The sequence below is a fragment of the Hordeum vulgare genome, chromosome 7H, assembly GCF_904849725.1.
Source record: "Hordeum vulgare subsp. vulgare chromosome 7H, MorexV3_pseudomolecules_assembly, whole genome shotgun sequence".
In the NCBI taxonomy this organism is placed as follows: domain Eukaryota; kingdom Viridiplantae; phylum Streptophyta; class Magnoliopsida; order Poales; family Poaceae; genus Hordeum; species Hordeum vulgare.
Window position 1 is genome coordinate 165548300 of NC_058524.1, and position 21092 is coordinate 165569391.

A 21092-nucleotide genomic window follows, 5' to 3' on the forward strand; every position below is an offset into this window, starting at 1 on the left:
GGATAGATGTCAGTTCACTACTAGGGTTAGTAGTGCAGGTATCAACATTGATAATAGGTGAGGAGTAGGCCTTAGCTAGAGTGTCAAGATAAGTGACCTTAAGTGCCTCAAAGCTCTTTGTAAGAGCAGTGAGTTTGTCTTCCTTGTCTTTGAGAGACAAGGATAGACGCTCACAGTCCTTAGAAAGAGAAGCATGAGAGTTCACAAGTCGGTCTTTATCATTTAGTAATTCTCTGCACACATTTCCAGCCTTTTTCAAGGAGGCAAGATCATTAGCATGTTTATCAAGGTTTTCACCTATTTTTGAACATAATGCATCATTTTGTGCTTCCTCATAAAGGACTTTCTGCTCAAGGAGTTCATTTTTCTCCTTCTCCTCAGTGACGAGGGTTTCGAGTTCCTTGATGGTATTGGTGTGCTTACTCACCATTTCCATAAGTATGCGAAACATAGTGAGCTTCTTTCCTTTGAGAGAGCCCATAAATTTGTTCGTTTTAGCAAACATGGGATGATCTAAATCGTTGTCCTCATAATGATCTTCCGCATCAAGATACTCATTAGAAGGGGTAGAAGCTAGACTGAAGGAGTTTAGCCGTGGGGTTACCTTAACCTTATCATGGGAGCTTTGGTCTTCCCCATCTCCCATGGCAGTCTTTGCCATCAGACACTTGTGAGCGTTGCCCTTGTAGTCCTTCATATAGTTGTAGTGAACAACATCCCCACTTTTGTAGACTAGCCTCAAAGTACTCTGTGTATCTTGAGCTACTCCGGCAACTCCACCAACATCTTCTGGATCTGATTCTTCTTGAGAAACCATTGCTCTTCCATCTGTTCTTTTGTACATGGAGTTCATAGGGTTTGGTAACTTCTTCTTTACGAAGGTCTTTGGAAACCTTGGTTTGTCTTCTCTCTTCTCATAAGGGCAGTCGTTGGAGAAGTGGTTGGTTTCCTCACAGTTATAGCATTTCTTTACCTTCTTCTTTGGAAATCTTCCCTTGAACTTCCCTGCACTGAACTTCTTCACAAAGAGGGCAATGTCCTCAAAAGATGGGCTTTCATCAGAGTCAACTGTTGGAATTATGCCCTAGAGGCAATAATAAATATAGTTATTATTATAATTCCTGTATCAAGATAATCGTTTATTATCCATGCTATAATTGTATTGAATGAAGACTCATTTACATGTGTGGATACATAGACAAAACACCGTCCCTAGCAAGCCTCTAGTTGGCTAGCCAGTTGATCAAAGATAGTCAGTGTCTTCTGATTATGAACAAGGTGTTGTTGCTTGATAACTGGATCACGTCATTAGGAGAATCACGTGATGGACTAGACCCAAACTAATAGACGTAGCATGTTGATCGTGTCATTTTGTTGCTACTGTTTTCTGCGTGTCAAGTATTTATTCCTATGACCATGAGATCATATAACTCACTGACACCGGAGGAATGCTTTGTGTGTATCAAACATCGCAACGTAACTGGGTGACTATAAAGATTCTCTACAGGTATCTCCGAAGGTGTTAGTTGAGTTAGTATGGATCAAGACTGGGATTTGTCACTCCGTGTGACGGAGAGGTATCTCGGGGCCCACTCGGTAATACAACATCACACACAAGCCTTGCAAGCAATGTGACTTAGTGTAAGTTGCGGGATCTTGTATTACGGAACGAGTAAAGAGAGTTGCCGGTAAATGAGATTGAAATAGGTATGCGGATACTGACGATCGAATCTCGGGCAAGTAACATACTGAAGGACAAAGGGAATGACATACGGGATTATATGAATCCTTGGCACTGAGGTTCAAACGATAAGATCTTCATAGAATATGTAGGATCCAATATGGGCATCCAGGTCCCGCTATTGGATATTGACCGAGGAGTCTCTCGGGTCATGTCTACATAGTTCTCGAACCCGCAGGGTCTGCACACTTAAGGTTCGACGTTGTTTTATGCGTATTTGAGTTATATGGTTGGTTACCGAATGTTGTTCGGAGTCCCGGATGAGATCACGGACATCACGAGGGTTTCCGGAATGGTCCGGAAATGAAGATTGATATATAGGATGACCTCATTTGATTACCGGAAGGTTTTCGGAGTTACCGGGAATGTACCGGGAATGACGAATGGGTTCCGGAAGTTCACCGGGGGGCAACCCACCCCGGGGAAGCCCATAGGCCATGAGGGTGGCGCACCAGCCCTTAGTGGGCTGGTGGGACAGCCCAAAAGGGCCCTATGCGCCATACAAAAGAAAATCAAAAAGAAAGAAAAAAAAAGGGAGGTGGGAAGGAAGGGAAGGACTCCCACCCACCAAACCAAGTCCAACTCGGTTTGGGGGGAGCCTTCCCCCCTTGGACTCGGCCGACCCCCTTGGGGCTCCTTGAGCCCCAGGCAAGGTCTCCTCCCTCCCACCTATATATACGGAGGTATTGGGGCTGATTTGAGACGACTTTTCCACGGCAGCCCGACCACATACCTCCATGGTTTTTCCTCTAGATCGCGTTTCTGCGGAGCTCGGGCGGAGCCCTGCTGAGACAAGGTCATCACCAACCTCTGGAGCGCCATCACGCTCCGGAGAACTCTTCTACCTCTCCGTCTCTCTTGCTGGATCAAGAAGGCCGAGATCATCGTCGAGCTGTACGTGTGCTGAACGCGGAGGTGCCGTCCGTTCGGTACTAGATCGTGGGACTGATCGCGGGATTGTTCGCGGGGCGGATCGAGGGACGTGAGGACGTTCCACTACATCAACCGCGTTCTCTAACGCTTCTGCTGTACGGTCTACAAGGGTACGTAGATCACTCATCCCCTCTCGTAGATGGACATCACCATGATAGGTCTTCGTGCGCGTAGGAAAATTTTTGTTTCCCATGCTACGTTCCCCAACAGTGGCATCATGAGCTAGGTTCATGCGTAGATGTCTTCTCGAGTAGAACACAAAAGTTTTTGTGGGCGGTGATGTGCGTTTTGCTGCCCTCCTTAGTCTTTTCTTGATTTCGCGGTATTGTTGGATTGAAGCGGCTTGGACCGTCATTACTCGTACGCTTACGAGAGACTGGTTTCATCGCTACGAGTAACCCCGTTGCTCAAATATGACTGGCAAGTGTCGGTTTCTCCAACTTTAGTTGAATCGGATTTGACCGAGGAGATCCTTGGATGAGGTTAAATAGCAACTCATATATCTCCATTGTGGTGTTTGCGTAAGTAAGATGCGATCCTACTATATACCCATGGTCACCACGTAAAACATGCAACAACAAAATTAGAGGACGTCTAACTTGTTTTTGCAGGGTATGCTTGTGATGAGATATGGCCAACGATGTGATGTGATATATTGGATTTATGAGATGATCATGTTGTAATAGAAAATATCGACTTGCACGTCGATGGTACGGCAACCGGCAGGAGCCATAGGGTTGTCTTTATACTAACGTTTGTGCTTGCAGATGCGTTCACTATTTTGCTAGGATGTAGCTTTAGTAGTAATAGCATGAGTAGCACGACAACCCCGATGGCAACACGTTGATGGAGATCATGGTGTGGCGCCGGTGACAAGAAGATCGTGTCGGTGCTTTGGTGATGGAGATCAAGAAGCACGTGATGATGGCCATATCATGTCACTTATGAATTGCATGTGATGTTAATCCTTTTATGCACCTTGTTTTTCTTAGAACGACGGTAGCATTATGAGGTGATCTCTCACTAAAATTTCAAGACGAAATTGTGTTCTCCCCGACTGTGCACCGTTGCTACAGTTCGTCGTTTCGAGACACCACGTGATGATCGGGTGTGATAGACTCAACGTTCATATACAACGGGTGCAAAACAGTTGCGCACGCGGAACACTCGGGTTAAGCTTGACGAGCCTAGCATGTGCAGACATGGCCTCGGAACACATGAGACCGAAAGGTCGATCATGAATCATATAGATGATATGATTAGCATAGGGATGCTTACCACTGAAACTATGCTCAACTCACGTGATGATCGGACTTGAGCTAGTGTAAGTGGATCATGAACCACTCAAATGACTAGAGAGATGTACTTTTTGAGTGGGAGTTTAGCGAATAATTTGATTAAAGTTAAACTCTAATTATCTTGAACATAGTCTAAGTCCACTTTGAATATATTTGTGTTGTATATCATGGCTCACGCGACAGTCATCCTGAATTTTAATACGTTCCTAGAGAAAGCTAAGTTGAAAGATGATGGAAGCAACTTTGTAGACTGGGCTCGTAATCTTAAGCTAATCTTACAAGCTGGGAAGAAGGATTATGTCCTTAATGCTGCGCTAGGAGATGAACCACCCGCTACGGCTGATCAGGATGTTAAGAACGCTTGGTTAGCACGTAAGGAGGACTACTCAAAAGTTCAATGTGCAGTCTTGTATGGCTTGGAACCGGGACTTCAACGTCGCTTTGAGCATCATGGAGCATTTGAGATGTTCCAAGAGTTGAAGTTTATCTTTCAGAAGAACGCCCGGATCGAGAGGTATGAGACCTCCGATAAATTCTATGCTTGCAAGATGGAGGAAAACTCGTCTGTCAGTGAACATGTGCTCAAAATGTCTGGGTACTCAAACCGTCTAGCTGAGCTGGGGATTGAACTCCCGCAAGAGGCTATCACTGACAGAATCCTTCAATCACTGCCGCCAAGCTATAAAGGCTTTGTGTTGAACTACAACATGCAAGGGATGAACAAGTCTCCCGGCGAGTTGTTTGCGATGCTGAAAGTCGTAGAGTCTGAACTCCGTAAATAGCATCAAGTGTTGATGGTGAATAAGACCACCAGTTTCAAGAGAAACGGCAAAGGCAAGAAGGGTAATTCGAAGAAGAGCGGCAAGCCTGTTGCCAATCCGACGAAGAAACCCAAAGCTGGACCTAAGCCTGAAACGGAGTGTTACTATTGCAAGGGTATGGGTCACTCGAAGCGCAATTGCCCCAAGTATCTGGCAGATAAGAAGGCGGCCAAAGAAAAATCAGGTATATTTGATATACATGTTATTGATGTGTACTTAACCGGCTCTCGTAGTAGTGTGTGGGTATTCGATACCGGTTCTGTTGCTCATATTTGCAACTCGAAACAGGAACTGCGGAATAGACGAAGGCTGGCGAAAGATGAAGTGACGATGCGTGTAGGAAATGGTTCCAAGGTTGATGCAATCGCTGTCGGCACAGTGTCACTTCAGTTACCATCAGGATTAGTGATGAACTTAAATCATTGTTATTTAGTGCCTGCGTTGAGCATGAACATTATATCTGGATCTTGTTTATTGCGAGACGGTTACTCTTTTAAGTCAGAGAATAATGGTTGTTCTATTTCTATGAGTAACATCTTTTATGGTCATGCACCTAATGTGAGAGGATTGTTCATATTGAATCTTGATAGCGATACGCATATACATAACACTGAGACCAAAAGAGTTAGAGTTAACAATGATAGCGCCATATTTTTGTGGCACTGCCGCTTAGGCCATATTGGTGTAAAGCGCATGAAGAAACTCCATGCTGATGGACTTTTGGAGTCACTTGACTTTGATTCACTTGACACGTGCGAACCATGCCTCATGGGCAAGATGACTAAGACTCCGTTCTCCGGAACAATGGAGCGTGCAAGTGACTTGTTGGAAATCATACATACCGATGTGTGTGGTCCGATGAGTGTGGAGGCACGCGGCGGATATCGTTATTTTCTCACCTTCACTGATGATTTGAGTAGATATGGTTATGTCTACTTGATGAAGCACAAGTCTGAAACATTTGAAAAGTTCAAACAATTTCAGAGTGAAGTGGAAAATCATCGTAACAAGAAGATCAAGTTCCTACGGTCTGATCGTGGGGGTGAATATCTGAGTTTCGAGTTTGGTGCTCACTTAAAACAATGTGGAATTGTTTCAAAGTTAACACCTCCTGGAACACCACAGCGTAATGGTGTGTCCGAACGTCGTAATCGTACTTTATTAGAGATGGTGCGATCTATGATGTCCATTACCGATTTGCCGTTATCATTTTGGGGTTATGCATTAGAAACAGCTGCATTCACTTTAAATAGGGCACCATCAAAATCCGTTGAGACGACACCATACGAACTGTGGTATGGCAAAAGGCCAAAGTTGTCGTTTCTTAAAGTTTGGGGATGTGATGCTTATGTCAAAAAGCTTCAGCCTGAAAAGCTGGAACCCAAAGCGGAAAAGTGCGTCTTCATAGGTTACCCAAAAGAGACAGTTGGGTACACCTTCTATCTCAAATCCGAGGGCAAAGTGTTTGTTGCTAAAAACGGAGCTTTTCTCGAGAAGGAGTTTCTCTCGAGAGAATTGAGTGGGAGGAAGATAGAACTTGACGAGGTTGTCGAACCTCTCATCCCTCTCGATGGTGGCGCAGGCAAGGGTAAACCTCTGTCGTTGCGACGCCGGTTGAGGAGGAAGTTAATGATGATGATCATGAAACTCCAGTTCAAGTTTCTGTCGAACCACGCAGGTCGACGAGACCACGTGATGCTCCACAGTGGTACGAAAATCCCGTCTTATCAATCATGTTGTCAGACAACAATGAACCTGCAAATTATGAAGAAGCAATGGTGGGCCCAGATTCCAACAAATGGCTAGAAGCCATGAAGTTCGAGATAGGATCCATGTATGAGAATAAAGTTTGGACTTTGGAGGTACTACCTGAGGGCCGCAAGGCTATTCAGAACAAATGGATCTTTAAGAGGAAGACGGATGCAGACGGCAATGTGACCGTTTATAAAGCTCGACTTGTGGCAAAAGGTTTTTCACAAGTTCAAGGAGTTGACTACGATGAAACTTTATCACCCGTAGCGATGCTTAAGTCCGTCAGAATCATGTTAGCAATAGCTGCATTTTTCGATTATGAAATCTGGCAGATGGATGTCAAAACAGCATTCCTTAACGGTTTCCTTAAGGAAGAGTTGTATATGATACAACCCGAAGGTTTTGTCGATCCTAAGAATACTAACAAGGTGTGCAAGCTCCAGCGATCCATTTATGGACTGGTGCAAGCATCTCGGAGTTGGAACAAACGCTTTGATGAGGTGATCAAAGCATTTGGGTTTATACAAGTGGTTGGAGAATCTTGTATTTACAAGAAAGTGAGTGGGAGCTCTGCGGCGTTTCTAATATTATATGTGGATGACATATTACTGATTGGAAACAACGTAGAGTTTTTGGAGAGCATAAAGGGTTACTTGAATAAAAGTTTCTCTATGAAGGACCTAGGAGAAGCAGCTTACATTCTAGGCATTAAGATCTATAGGGATAGATCAAAACGCCTGATAGGACTTTCACAAAGCACATACCTTGATAAAGTTTTGAAGAGGTTCAAAATGGAACAGTCCAAGAAAGGGTTCTTGCCAGTTCTACAAGGTACGAGATTGAGTAAGACTCAGTGCCCAGCAACTGATGAAGATAGAGAGCATATGCGCTCCGTCCCCTATGCTTCAGCCATAGGTTCTATCATGTATGCGATGCTGTGCACTAGACCGGATGTTAGCCTGGCCATAAGTATGGCAGGTAGGTTCCAGAGTAATCCAGGAGTGAATCACTGGACAACGGTCAAGAATATCCTGAAGTACCTGAAAAGGACTAAGGAGATGTTTCTCGTGTATGGAGTTGACGAAGAGCTCGCCGTAAAAGGTTACGTCGATGCAAGCTTTGACACAGATCCGGACGACTCTAAGTCGCAAACCGGATACGTATTTATTCTTAATGGGGGTGCAGTAAGCTGGTGCAGTTCCAAGCAAAGCATCGTAGCAGATTCTACATGTGAAGCGGAGTACATGGCTGCCTCGGAGGCGGCTAAGGAGGGTGTCTGGATGAAGCAGTTCATGACGGATCTTGGAGTGGTGCCAAGCGCACTGAATCCAATACCCTTGTTCTGTGACAACACGGGTGCCATTTTAGCAAAGGAACCACAGTTTCACAAGAAGACCAGACACATCAAACGACGCTTCAACCTCATCCGCGACTACGTCGAGGGAGAGGACGTAAATAGATGCAAAGTGCACACAGATCTGAGTGTAGTAGACCCGCTGACTAAACCTCTTCCACGGCCAAAGCATGATCAACACCAGAACTGTATGGGTGTTAGATTTATTACAATGTAATTCACATGATGATGTGATGGCTAGATTATTGACTCTAGTGCAAGTGGGAGACTGTTGGAATTATGCCCTAGAGGCAATAATAAATATAGTTATTATTATAATTCCTGTATCAAGATAATCGTTTATTATCCATGCTATAATTGTATTGAATGAAGACTAATTTACATGTGTGGATACATAGACAAAACACCGTCCCTAGCAAGCCTCTAGTTGGCTAGCCAGTTGATCAAAGATAGTCAGTGTCTTCTGATTATGAACAAGGTGTTGTTGCTTGATAACTGGATCACGTCGTTAGCAGAATCACGTGATGGACTAGACCCAAACTAATAGACGTAGCATGTTGATCGTGTCATTTTATTGCTACTGTTTTCTGCGTGTCAAGTATTTATTCCTATGACGATGAGATCATATAACTCACTGACACCGGAGGAATGCTTTGTGTGTATCAAACGTCGCAACGTAACTGGGTGACTATAAAGATGCTCTACAGGTATCTCCGAAGGTGTTAGTTGAGTTAGTATGGATCAAGACTGGGATTTGTCACTCCGTGTGACGGAGAGGTATCTCGGGGCCCACTCGGTAATACAACATCACACACAAGCCTTGCAAGCAATGTGACTTAGTGTAAGTTGCGGGATCTTGTATTACGGAACGAGTAAAGAGAGTTGCCGGTAAACGAGATTGAAATAGGTATGCGGATACTGACGATCGAATCTGGCAAGTAACATACCGAAGGACAAAGGGAATGACATACGGGATTATATGAATCCTTGGCACTGAGGTTCAAACGATAAGATCTTCATAGAATATGTAGGATCCAATATGGGCATCCAGGTCCCGCTATTGGATATTGACCGAGGAGTCTCTCGGGTCATGTCTACATAGTTCTCGAACCCGCAGGGTCTGCACACTTAAGGTTCGACGTTGTTTTATGCGTATTTGAGTTATATGGTTGGTTACCGAATGTTGTTCGGAGTCCCCGATGAGATCACGGACATCACGAGGGTTTTCGGAATGGTCCGGAAACGAAGATTGATATATAGGATGACCTCATTTGATTACCGGAAGGTTTTCGGAGTTACCGGGAATGTACCGGGAATGACGAATGGGTTCCGGAAGTTCACCGGGGGGGGCAACCCACCCCGGGGAAGCCCATAGGCCATGAGGGTGGCGCACCAGCCCTTAGTGGGCTGGTGGGACAGCCCAAAAGGGCCCTATGCGCCATACAAAATAAAATCAAAGAGAAAGAAAAAAAAGGGAGGTGGGAAGGAAGGGAAGGACTCCCACCCACCAAACCAAGTCCAACTCGGTTTGGGGGGGAGCCTTCCCCCCTTGGACTCGGCCGACCCCCTTGGGGCTCCTTGAGCCCCAAGGCAAGGTCTCCTCCCTCCCACCTATATATACGGAGGTATTGGGGCTGATTTGAGACGACTTTTCCACGGCAGCCCGACCACATACCTCCACGGTTTTTCCTCTAGATCGCGTTTCTGCGGAGCTCGGGCAGAGCCCTGCTGAGACAAGGTCATCACCAACCTCTGGAGCGCCATCACGCTGCCGGAGAACTCTTCTACCTCTCCGTCTCTCTTGCTAGATCAAGAAGGCCGAGATCATCGTCGAGCTGTACGTGTGCTGAACGCGGAGGTGCCATCCGTTCGGTACTAGATCGTGGGACTGATCGCGAGATTGTTCGCGGGGCGGATCGAGGGACGTGAGGACGTTCCACTACATCAACCGCGTTCTCTAACGCTTCTGCTGTACGGTCTACAAGGGTACGTAGATCACTCATCCCCTCTCATAGATGGACATCACCATGATAGGTCTTCGTGCGCGTAGGAAAATTTTTGTTTCCCATGCGACGTTCCCCAACATCAACATCATCACCATCTTTACAGTCATCATCACCTTCTTCTTCTTCACTTTCTTCTTCGTCATACTCATGCTTGGCTTTCAAAGCAAGGTTGATCTTTGATGTTGAAGTGCCATGCATGGCTAGGTGCTTTGTTGCATTTGCCTTTGACTCTTCAAATAGTTGGAAAGTGGATATGATGTCATCCAGAGTCATTTCTTTGAAGGCATGATGTTGTCTCATGTCCCATACCATTTGATGGTGATATGGAGCAAGAGCGTGAAGTAACTTGTCCACAAGAAATCTCTTGGTCAAATTGAAACCATCTTGCGTCTTGTCACAGTCACATGACTCAATATCTGCGGCGAGAGTCATGAGCCATTCTAGTAGTTGCTTGGGAGATTCACCCTTTTCCATACAGAAATTCTGTAATTGCCCCTTGGCAATTTCATATTGAGCAAGTCGAAGAGTGGAGGTACCGGTCTTGGTCCTTATGATGTTGTCCCACAACTCCTTGGCACTTGTGATGTGAATGTAAGGTCTTCGTTGCTTGTCATTCATCCCCTTTCTTATGCACATGATTGCAGTGTCATTGAGATGCTTGTCATAAGTTTCTCTGGGCGTGAGGCATCTTGGATCAACAGGATTGTACCCATGCTCGAGGATGTCCAGCATCTCATCATTGGCGTACCTAAGATGATCCTGCATACCAACTCTCCACAAAGCAAAATCGGAATTGTCATCAAGCAAGGGAGGTTTTCCTCCAGGATTGTACTTAGGTTTCTCAATTTGAGACTTAGCATAAAGCCATGGAACACTGGTTTGGTTCCTCTCCGGAGGAGGTTGGCCAAATGAAGTACCATGCACGTGGGGCCCTGAGGCCCTCGGGGACGTGGTTGTCCCCGTGGTTAGTGCTGCTAGTCTCATTTGAATTATGGACTCAAGAGAAGCATCATGCTCCCCTTTTTGCTTGGCAAGGGCCCGTTCCAGGTCCTCAGAGGTGAAAGACTTGACTTCCGCGGAAGTCCCGTCCCTCTGCACTGGAGCTACTGCAGCTGGATCCATGTCCATCTCGCTCTAGGGCAGTTAAGCCACAGAAATAGAGCACGAGGCTCTGATACCAATTGAAAAGGATCGAGATGGACCTAGAGGGGGGGTGAATAAGTACAAATCCAAATTTTAACAATTACTTAGCAATTATAGGCTAAAGTGCGGAATATAAGTGTAAGCCTAATAATTTCTATGACAAAGAGTAAGCTATTAGGAGTGAAGCAAGGCAAGCGGTAAACAATAAGCAAATACAAGTATGTAATAAGGATTAACACAAGTAGAGAGTTAGGGTTAGGAATAACCGAAACTCCGAGAGAGACAAGGATGTATCTCGATGTTCACTTCCTTGGAGGGAAGCTACGTCACCGTTAGAGGGGCGGATGTTACCACGAAGGCACACCAACGCCACGAAGGCTCACCCTATTCTCCCTTTGAGATAACTCCACGAAGGCGTTTCTCAACCACTAGTGGTAAGCCTTGAGGTGGCTTCGAAACCTTCACAAACTTTCCGGGGGATATCACAATGGTTTGATTCCTCTCCGAAGACTCCTACTGCCTAGGAGTCTCCAACCTCCAAGAGTAACAAGATCACGGGGATTGCTCAAAACTTGCTCAAATCACAAATCACTTTGGTGGGAAGGAGGAGAGGGAGACGATCTTTCTTTTGATTTGAACAACACTCTAAAGGACTCACAAATGCTCTTGGGATCTAGGATTTAGTGTAGACAAGAGTGAGTGAGAGGAAAGGTGTTCTTGGATGTATCTTGGCTGTGTTGAACACCCTTTCACGAGGTGGGAGAAGAGTATATATAGTGTGGAGTGAAATCCAGCCGTTGGAGGTGCAATAAGTCACACAGGGTCCGGACGTCCGAAACTTGCCGGACGTCCGGGCGTCCGCGAGGAGCCGGACGTCCGGAGGGAGTCGGACGTCCGAGACCTGTAGGCATGACTGGGGCTCAACTGAATTTATCAGCGGACGGACGTCCGAGGCCTGTAGGTGAGCCTGAACCTATTCGAATACATCAGCAGCCGGACGTCCGGAAGTGGCCCGGAAGTCCGTATTATACAACACAATTTCTTCTGGTGGTGGCTTCCGGATTTCCGACGGGGGTCGGACATCCGGAGCTCGGACGTCCGGAGGAGGCCGGATGTCCGAGATATAGTGCACACAAACTACTGGTGTTGGCCTCCGGATTTCCGGAGCTTGGCCGGATGCCCGGCCCTCGGACGTCCGGAGGGAGCCGGATATCCGAGTTATAGTGTGTACAAACTACTGGTGTCTGGCTGCGGATTTCCGAAGCCAACCGGAAGTCCGGAGGGAGCCGGATGTCCGAGGAGATTGGACATATGTTGAATTGTAGAGAGTGGATATTATGTAATGTTTGATATGATTGTAGAGATGTGGTATGAGCAAGTTTCTCGCAAAGCCTGTGATCCCCTCTTAATAGTGCGGGATCCCTATACTCAATATCAGTAAACTCAAAAGACTATTCTACAGCATCTCTTCTTAATCCCGAGTCTTCTCGAAATATAACTCACCAATCTTTTCAGGCAGCCTTTGGCACAAAAATCTTAATCTACTAAAGTACTTGCCGTCCTGAGATACACTCAACAAATAGGATTAGTTTCCTATGTATGTGCTGTCATTAACACCAAAAGACAATTAGGGGCATAGCATGCTCTTTCAGTGAGTAACATGACTTTCTTCCAATTTCCCATAATTGCTAGATAGCAACTCAAGTTGAGCCCTTAGCTCAACATTCTCCTTTAAAATGGATGCTTCACAAGAAGTAGAGTTAGTAGCACAAGCATCATCATTAGCAATAAGAGGAGAAGGCATCTTGGCATGCTCTTTAGCATATGAAGCTTCAAGTTGAGCATGAGACTCGGTGAGTTCGATGAGCGAACTCTTAATAGCCCTTGAGCCATTTTCGAGGTGCTCATAGTCCTCAAGGAGTTTAGCATGTGCAACTTCAAGCTTATCATTTTTAGTTCTAAAATCATTAGCTAGCTTGAGAGCTCTATCATGGGATCCCTTTAATCTAGATAATTCTAGAGCAAAGGTTTCCTCAAGAGATTCCTTGGTGGTTTGTTCATTTTCAAGAGCTTGAGATAGCTCCGCGATCTCATTAGCGTAATCACGCTCATGACCTTCCATTGTCTCGATGGTGGCCTCATGCTCCTCAAGATGAGCTTCCAACTCCTCAATGTATTTCTTGCCCTCAGTGGCAATAGACATGATTTCCAAGAAGTTGGAACAAGCAAGTTTATATTCTTATAAATAGATTTAAAAATGATTTCACCCTTAATTTTTAAGGATGCAATATTATCACTCTCTTCATCATTATCCTCATCCCCATTATCATCAACATCATCATCATGAGATATATTGGGATTCAAAGTAGGAGATACCTTTGAAGCCTTAGCCATAAGGCAAAAGTGAGTCACAATAGATGATGATGTAGGATCCCTTGAAGCATCATTCAAGGCCACATCTTGTTACATGGAGTGATGAATTTCCTCTACATTGTTAGCACAACAACTCGAGGAAACATATACATTTTTATCATGGCAACAAGATATAGGAAGCATATCATCATGAGATTTAGTCAAGCAGTTTTTACATGATATGCAAGGACTATCAACACAAGCATGTAAAACATTTAGAGTGCTCGAAGTGTTAATGCCCAAAAATGAAGCATTGCAATGATATAGTGATGAAGGACCATCAATAATAAGCCCACTATCATCATTACAATGATCTCCACTACTCACCATATCATTACCTTGTGGAAATCCATATGTAGGTGAAGTAGATGAAGTTGAGAAGACCACACGACCGGAGGTGGAGGGAGAACAATTATTCCCACAAATATTGGACATACCATATTTATCTTGAAGCTTTGTCCACAACTCATGAGCATCCCGGAATGGCATGAGTTGAAATATAACTATAGTGCTCAAAGCATTAAAAAGCACATTAGAAGCTTGAGCATTGAGATAAGAGTTTTTCTCATCCTCAAACGATATATTTTGAGAATCCTTTGGAGGAGAAAAACCCATGTCTACAGTTCTCTCTAAATTTGGGTCCATGACCCTAAAGTGATTAAGCATGCGAATTACCCAAACATCAAAATTTGTGTCATCGAAACTAAGAGTGTTAGAGAATCCTAAACCCCTAGTCGACATCCTTACTCTCTAGGTGGTTAAACCTAATAAAGAGAGACCTAGCTCTGATACCAATTGAAAGGACGTGGATGTCGCCTAGAGGGGGGTGAATAGGCGCTTTAAAATAATTACGGTTTAGGCTTGAACAAATGCGGAATAAAACTAACGTTTAATTTGTCAAGCACAAAACCTAAAACAACTAGGCTCAACTATGTGCACCAATAACTTATGCTAAGCAAGATAAACAGCTAAGTGATAGCAAGATATATGACAAGAAACAATATGGCTATCACAAAGTAAAGTGCATAAGTAAAGGGTTCGAGTAAGAGATAACCGAGGCACGCGGAGACGATGATGTATCCCAAAGTTCACACCCTTGCGGATGCTAATCTCCGTTGGAGCGGTGTGGAGGCACAATGCTCCCCAAGATGCCACTAAGGCCACCGTAATCTCCTCACACCCTCGCACAATGCAAGATGTCGTGATTCCACTAAGGGACCCTTGAGGGCGGTCACCGAATCCGTACAAACAAGGTTGGGGCAATCTCCACAACTTAATTGGAGGCTCCCAACAACACCACAAAGCTTCACCACAATGGCATATGGCTTCGAGGTGACCACAAATGCTCGGGGCAATCTCCACAACTTAATTGGAGACCCCGACGCTTGCCCGGAGCTTTACACCACAATGATTGAGCTCCGAGACACCACCAAGCTTCTAGGGGTACCAAGTACCCAAAGGTAATAAGCTTCTCAACTTCTCACTTCCACGTATCACCATGGAGAACTCAAACCGATGCACCAAATGCAATGGCAAGGGCACACGGAGTGCCCAAATCCTTCGCTCCCAAATCCCACCAAAGCAACTAATGCTAGGGAGGAAAATGAGAGGAAGAATGAAGAAGAACACGAAGAACTCCAAGACCTAGACCCAATGGGTTCCCCTCACTTAGAGGAGAAAGTGATTGGTGGAAATGTGGATCTAGATCTCCTCTCTCTTTTCCCTCAAGAACTAGCAAGAATCATTGGAGGGATTGAGAGTTAGCAAGCTCGAAGGTCAACAATGGGGGAAGAACACGAGCTAAAGAGATAAGGTTCAATGGGGAAGAAGGCCCCCTTTTATAGGTGGGGAAAAATCCAACCATTAAGCCTCACATCCCGCACAGAGCGGTACTACCGCTTATGGAGATATATGCTCTAACAGCAAGACTTTAGTTTTTGGATCTCTCGGATTCCTCGTAGTGATCAATAGACATAAATCCCAAGTGACTCACAGAATAGAGCTACGCTTCCCCGGCAACGACGCCAGAAAAAGGTCTTGATAACCCACAAGTATAGGGGATCGCAACAGTTTTCGAGGGTAGAGTATTCAACCCAAATTTGTTGATTCGACACAAGGGGAAGCCAAAGAACATTCTCGAGTATTAGCAGTTGAGTTGTCAATTCAACCACACCTGAAAGACTTAGTATCTGCAGCAAAGTTTCAGTAGCAAAGTAGTGTGATAGTAACGATAGCAGCAGTGACATCAATAGCGGTAAAGTAACTTAGAAAGGACCAGTAGGAAAAGACTCGTAGGCACTGGATCGGTGATGGATAATTATTTCAGATGACATTCATCATGTAACAGTTATAACATAGGGTGATATGTAACTATCTCCAGTTCGTCAATGTAATGTAGGCATCTATTACGTATTTAGTCATACGTGTTTATGGAAAAGAACTTGCATGACATCTATTGTGCATCCCTTCCGTGGCAGTGAGGTCCTAATGGAAACTAAGGGATATTAACGTCTCCTTTTAATAGAGAACGAAACAAAGCATTAGCACATAGTGAATACATGAACTCCTCAGACTATGGTCATTTCCGGGACTGTTTCCGGCTATTGTCACTCCGGGGTTGTCGGGTCATAACACATAGTAGGTGACTACAACTTGCAAGATAGGATGAAGAACACACATATATTGATGAAAACATAATAGGTTCAGATCTGAAATCATGGCACTCAGGCCCTAGTGACAAGTATTAAGCATAGCAAAGTAGTAGCAACATCAATCTTAGAACATAGTGGATACTAGGGATCAAACCCCATCAAAACTAACTCGATTACATGATTTGGTGGATCCATCAAGATTTGGTTGGCGTTCGTAGTTTTCAGATTTTCTTCTCCAAGATGGTGATTTGCTTCACAGATAGTGGTTGTCTACATCTCTTGATCTGCATTGACGACTTACGAATCGCTGCTTCCACAAACTCCTGGGTTTATAAAAACTATCAAGAGAACCAAGGAGAAAGGGGTGTTGTGGATGAAGGCGGTCCTATTTGAGGGCGGCCGAAAGGGCCTTCAAGAGGAGGGCATGGCGTGGGACGAACATGAGTAGTTCGTGTAAGGAAGTGAGATGGCAAGGTATTGTCGGCGAGAGGCCCGCATGTAAATATGATGTAAACTTGTGGATTTGGGGGAGTCTTTCTCCTTTTTCTTTAATGAATGATACGTACTCTCGTGCGTATTCGAGAGAGAAAAAATCTTGGCCTAGAAATGGCATTAAGCTATGCTTACGATCCGTCGTCGATGGATGAAAAACTTCAACACTTCGAAGGATTTGATTGTGATTTTACATTTTTTATATGGGTGCGCTTGTAAAGTCATGTGATAGTTAATACTTTCTTTGTATCTAAATAATTATAGTTAGAAAAAAATAGTATTATTCTTCTCAACTACAATTATTTAAGTCTGGAGAGAGTATATTTTTTTTCTTGGTTACAGAGAGACTATATGGGCTTAGGCATTTTTAAAAGTTTTTTTTCGTGAACCCATACTGTGTAGCAACGGGTTACTTGTCCGGTTGTCCCCCTTAGGCCTCATTTGGTTAAGGGGGATTGGGGAGGTTTAAAGAGGAAAATCCACGGGAGGGCCAAAAACCCCACAAATCCTCGGGCGTCCATTTGATAGGAGGGGTTTGGTTAGCCCAATCCCCTATGTTCCCCTTCAATCCCTTCCTATCCATGTGTTTCAAAACCCCCTTGAAGGGACTAGTGGAAGCAAAGTCCCGGGGATTTGAGAGGATTGTGTGAAAGAAAGGGATTCACCCAATCCCCTGAAATCGCTCCCTCTCAAAACCTCTCAAATCCCCCTTAAGAGCATCTCTAGTAGAACCCTCAAACCCTTAAATCTAAAACCAGTTTTAAGGGTTGAAAATTGCCCATTTTTAACACTTTTAAGGGTTGAAAAACAGGGGCAAAGACTAGAACCCTCAAATCCAACCCTTATAACGGAATATTCCCGGGAGGCGGAGCGGTGGCCGGGGCGCGGTGGGCGGGCGGGGCGGCGGCCGGGGCGCGGTGGGCGGCGACCGAGATGCGAAGGGCGGCGGGGCGCGGAGCGGCGGCGTGGCGGCGGCCGGGGCGCGGGGGCGGCGGGGCGGCGGCCGGAGCGCGGTGGGCGGCGACCGAGATGGGAGGGCGCCGGGGCAAGGAGGGCGGCGGCCGGGGCACGGAGGAAGCGCAGGGCGGCGGCCGGGGCGCGGGAGGAGGCGGGGCGGCGGCGGCCGAGGCGACTTCCTCGCGCGCGCGGGGAACCAACTGCCTCCCGCGCGAGGTGGAAGTGGAGTATGGGTTGGGGGCAGTTTTCCCTCCCAACCTTACTTCTACAGGTTAGGAAGGGGTTTAAGAGTTGGACCTATAATTTTTTTTACGGGTTTAAGGGTTTAAGGGTTCTAGTCTACATCGTTTTTTTGATGAAAACTGTAAAAAAAACGATTATTTTTAAGGGTTTGAGGGCTCTCCTAGATATGCTCTAACCAAACGAGGCTTACAGACCTACTCCCCGCCGTCAGATGGTACAAAAACTCCCCTGCGCGACCAAACTCAAAACGGAATGGCACCACCGCCTCGCCTCCTCCCTCTCCTCCTCGGTCGCCTCCTCGTCTCCGGCGACCTCCTCCGCAACACCGCCCACCTCCGCCGCATCGTACCCCTCCTCCCTTCCCACCCCCACCTCGCCGCCTCCCTCTCCAGCCTCTTCTTCCCGCTCTTCCCCTCCTCATGCGTCTTCCTCCACAACCTGCTCATCCGAGCCTCTGCAACCTCCCCGTCTCCTCGCATCGCCTTCGCCGCCTTCTCCTCCATTCTCCGCTCCGGCGATATACCCGACCGGTTCACCTTCCCTTCCCTCCTCAAGTCGGCATCCAGGCTCGCTTCTTTCCCGCGCACGGGCGCGCAGGTGCACGCACAGGCCGTCCGGCGCGGCTTCTTGATCGATGTCTTTGTCGTCAATGCGCTCCTCGCGATGTACGCCTCCTTCCGAGACACGGTATCCATGCGGGAGGTGTTCGATTCGTGCGCAGGGGTCACCGACGTGGTGTCTTGGAACGCGGTGCTCGGTGGCTATGTGAAGTGCGGGGACATCGGGAACGCCAGGGTGGTGTTCGAAGAAATGCCGCAGAGGAATGGGGTGTCCTGGAGCGCGATGGTGGGGGCATACACCGGTTCTGGCGAGTTGGATGTGGCCAGGGAAATGTTCGATGAGATGCCAGCCATTGGGAGGAACATTGTGACATGGAACTCGATGATAACAGGATTCGCGCGGCATGGGCTACTGCCACTGGCTAGGAAGATGTTCGATGAGATGCCGGTACGTAATCTGGTATCGTGGAACACAATGATCCGGGGATATGCAGTGAACGGTGAGATGGATGGTGCACGGAAGCTGTTTGATGTGATGCCGGTGAAAGATGTGGTTTCCTGGACGTGCATGATCTCTGGGTATGCACAGGCTGGACGCTACATGGAAACCCTTGAGCTGTTCAGGGAAATGCAGAGCGAGAGAAGTGCCCGCCCTAATGAGGTGACCATGGTGAGCGTGCTCTCAGCATGCGCACATTTAACAGCTCTGGAAGAAGGGAGGTGGGCTCACACTTACATTGACAAGCACAAGATGGTGCTCGACAATGAGTTCAATCTTGGTGCTGCTCTCATTGACATGTATGCCAAGTGTGGGAGAATTGACATAGCTGTCAAAATCTTCCACTCCTTGGACCAGAAGAATGTCTCCGCCTGGAATGCGCTCATCACTGGGTTGGCAGTAAATGGTGATGCTCAGGATTGCATCAGTGTGTTTGAGCAGATGAAGGGGTTGGGAGAGAAACCGAACGACATCACGTTTGTTGGTGTGCTGACTGCTTGTGCCCACAGCGGGCTGGTGGATGAGGGTCGACGGTTCTTTCAGAGCATGTCATCTTGTTGTGGAGTGCAGCCAGAGGCAAAGCATTATGGCTGCATGGTTGACATGTTAGGCCGGGCAGGGCTTCTTGAAGAGGCAGAGGAGCTGATAAGGAGCATGCCGATGGCCCCAGATGTCATGATTTTGGGTGCTCTACTAGGTGCCTGTCGAATGCACAAGAGATTTGATGTGGCTGAAAGAGTCCAGAGTGAAATTAGTGGTCTCAACACACGGCAGGCTGGCTGCCATGTCTTGATATCAGACGTTTATGCTGCTGCTGGGAAATGGGGAGAAGCTTTAGACGCAAGGCGTGTTCTTCAGAAATGCACAATCAGGAAATTGCCGGGATCATCCAGCTCGATGCGATAGGTTTGAATTTATTGCAAAAGCCTAAACCATCTCATATGGCTTCATATCTGAATTTGAGATCAAACAGAGAATATGCTTGTGTCTTCTTGCAGATAACTGTTCTCTGTTCTGTAATATTGGCGATCCCTAATTCTCGTAGAGTAGGACCTCAACTTACCAAATTTCGATTATGAGATTAGCTTCTCAAGATTTGGTTGTATCACCCTGGCAATCTATACAACAAAAAATCCAAATTTCAGCTGATGTTAATGTGAACATGATCTGGTTCTTTTCAATCCTGCTGAATTCTGAGCAGAAAATTAGTGAGTTATCCTGACTGATGCCAGAAGAAATAGGAAAGCTGCAAACACAAATGTCATATGGTTAATTGGAGGATCACGCCAAGACGTCCGAGGAATATACTTAAGCACATATATACTCATGTGGATGTCTGTGGGCAAATCATTGAATTTTCCTAAAGATATTTTTCTATGATTCTATTGACTCTAAGGGGAGATGGACTTTTGAATACTGGCCACGAAATACATTTGAGAAAATATAGGACATATTCACTCAGAATTGTACTTTCCAACTGAGAAATTCCTGCAATGTTCAATAGCACACAATTCTTTTAACTGTATAAACTGCAGATTCTTCTTGTATTTCTTCTAGCAAAACTCCCATTCCTTTAGTGCTATATCTAGAACTACAATTTTTCCAAGAATATTCAGGACGAATGCTAACAGACACAATCTGAGCATCAATAAAAGTATGAGAAGTGTAGCGTGTTGTCATATTAAGGTACTGCAAGTTATACAGTACTAAACTGGTTCTTCATTGTTCAGATCTTCAGAGTCAACACCAGCCTCAAATGTTGAAGGGCCCATGGAGCCAGTGCTGGCACCACCACGAGCTATTTCAAAGAAAGGAGTCAAAGTGGGGTTGGGATTTCTGAATCTTCATGCAACTTACTCGCAGAATGGAGCAACTAACTCCCTGTCAGCAGAAACAACAGAAGGAATTGGCATATTTGTTCAACTTGAAAGAGGACAGCAACAAGAAGGCAATTTCAATTATTCATTCAGGCTCCCCTTCCTGGCAGAAGCTCAGACAATCTAGATCACAGTCAAAGTGACGGGCCGCAGCTGGTCGCGCCACCACCAGACCGCGTCGGGCCGTCGTGGCTGCCCTGGTAGCCGCCACAGCTGGCGGCAACCGCCGCGCTCGCCTGGCCATTGCAGCCAACACTGCAGCTGCCTCCGCCACCCTCGGCCGGGCCGCTGCAGCTGACCCTGCAGCCGCCGCCGCCGCCACAAACCACCTCCTGGTCGGGCCCTACCTCTGC

At 46.2% G+C, this 21092-nt stretch overlaps 1 protein-coding gene across 2 annotated transcripts; it reads left to right on the top strand.

Annotated features, from left to right (window-relative positions):
• The first annotated feature begins 18055 nt into the window (after positions 1–18055).
• Positions 18056–20823, top strand: LOC123408815 (pentatricopeptide repeat-containing protein At4g18840-like). Of its 2 annotated transcripts, none has more exons than XM_045101854.1 (2): positions 18056–19768; positions 20593–20823. In XM_045101854.1, exon 1 carries the CDS (start codon positions 18056–18058, stop codon positions 19766–19768), a length of 1713 nt encoding a protein of 570 aa, XP_044957789.1. In that variant the 3' UTR covers positions 20593–20823. The 2 variants fall into 2 exon arrangements, with proteins under 2 accessions (XP_044957789.1, XP_044957790.1); XM_045101855.1 differs by having other exon boundaries at positions 20601–20823.
• The last annotated feature ends 269 nt before the right edge of the window (positions 20824–21092 follow it).

What these genes read in the sequence shown, in the direction of transcription:
- LOC123408815 (XM_045101854.1), top strand. Translation starts at nt 18,056, where the DNA reads ATGGCACCACCGCCTCGCCTCCTCCCTCTCCTCCTCGGTCGCCTCCTC.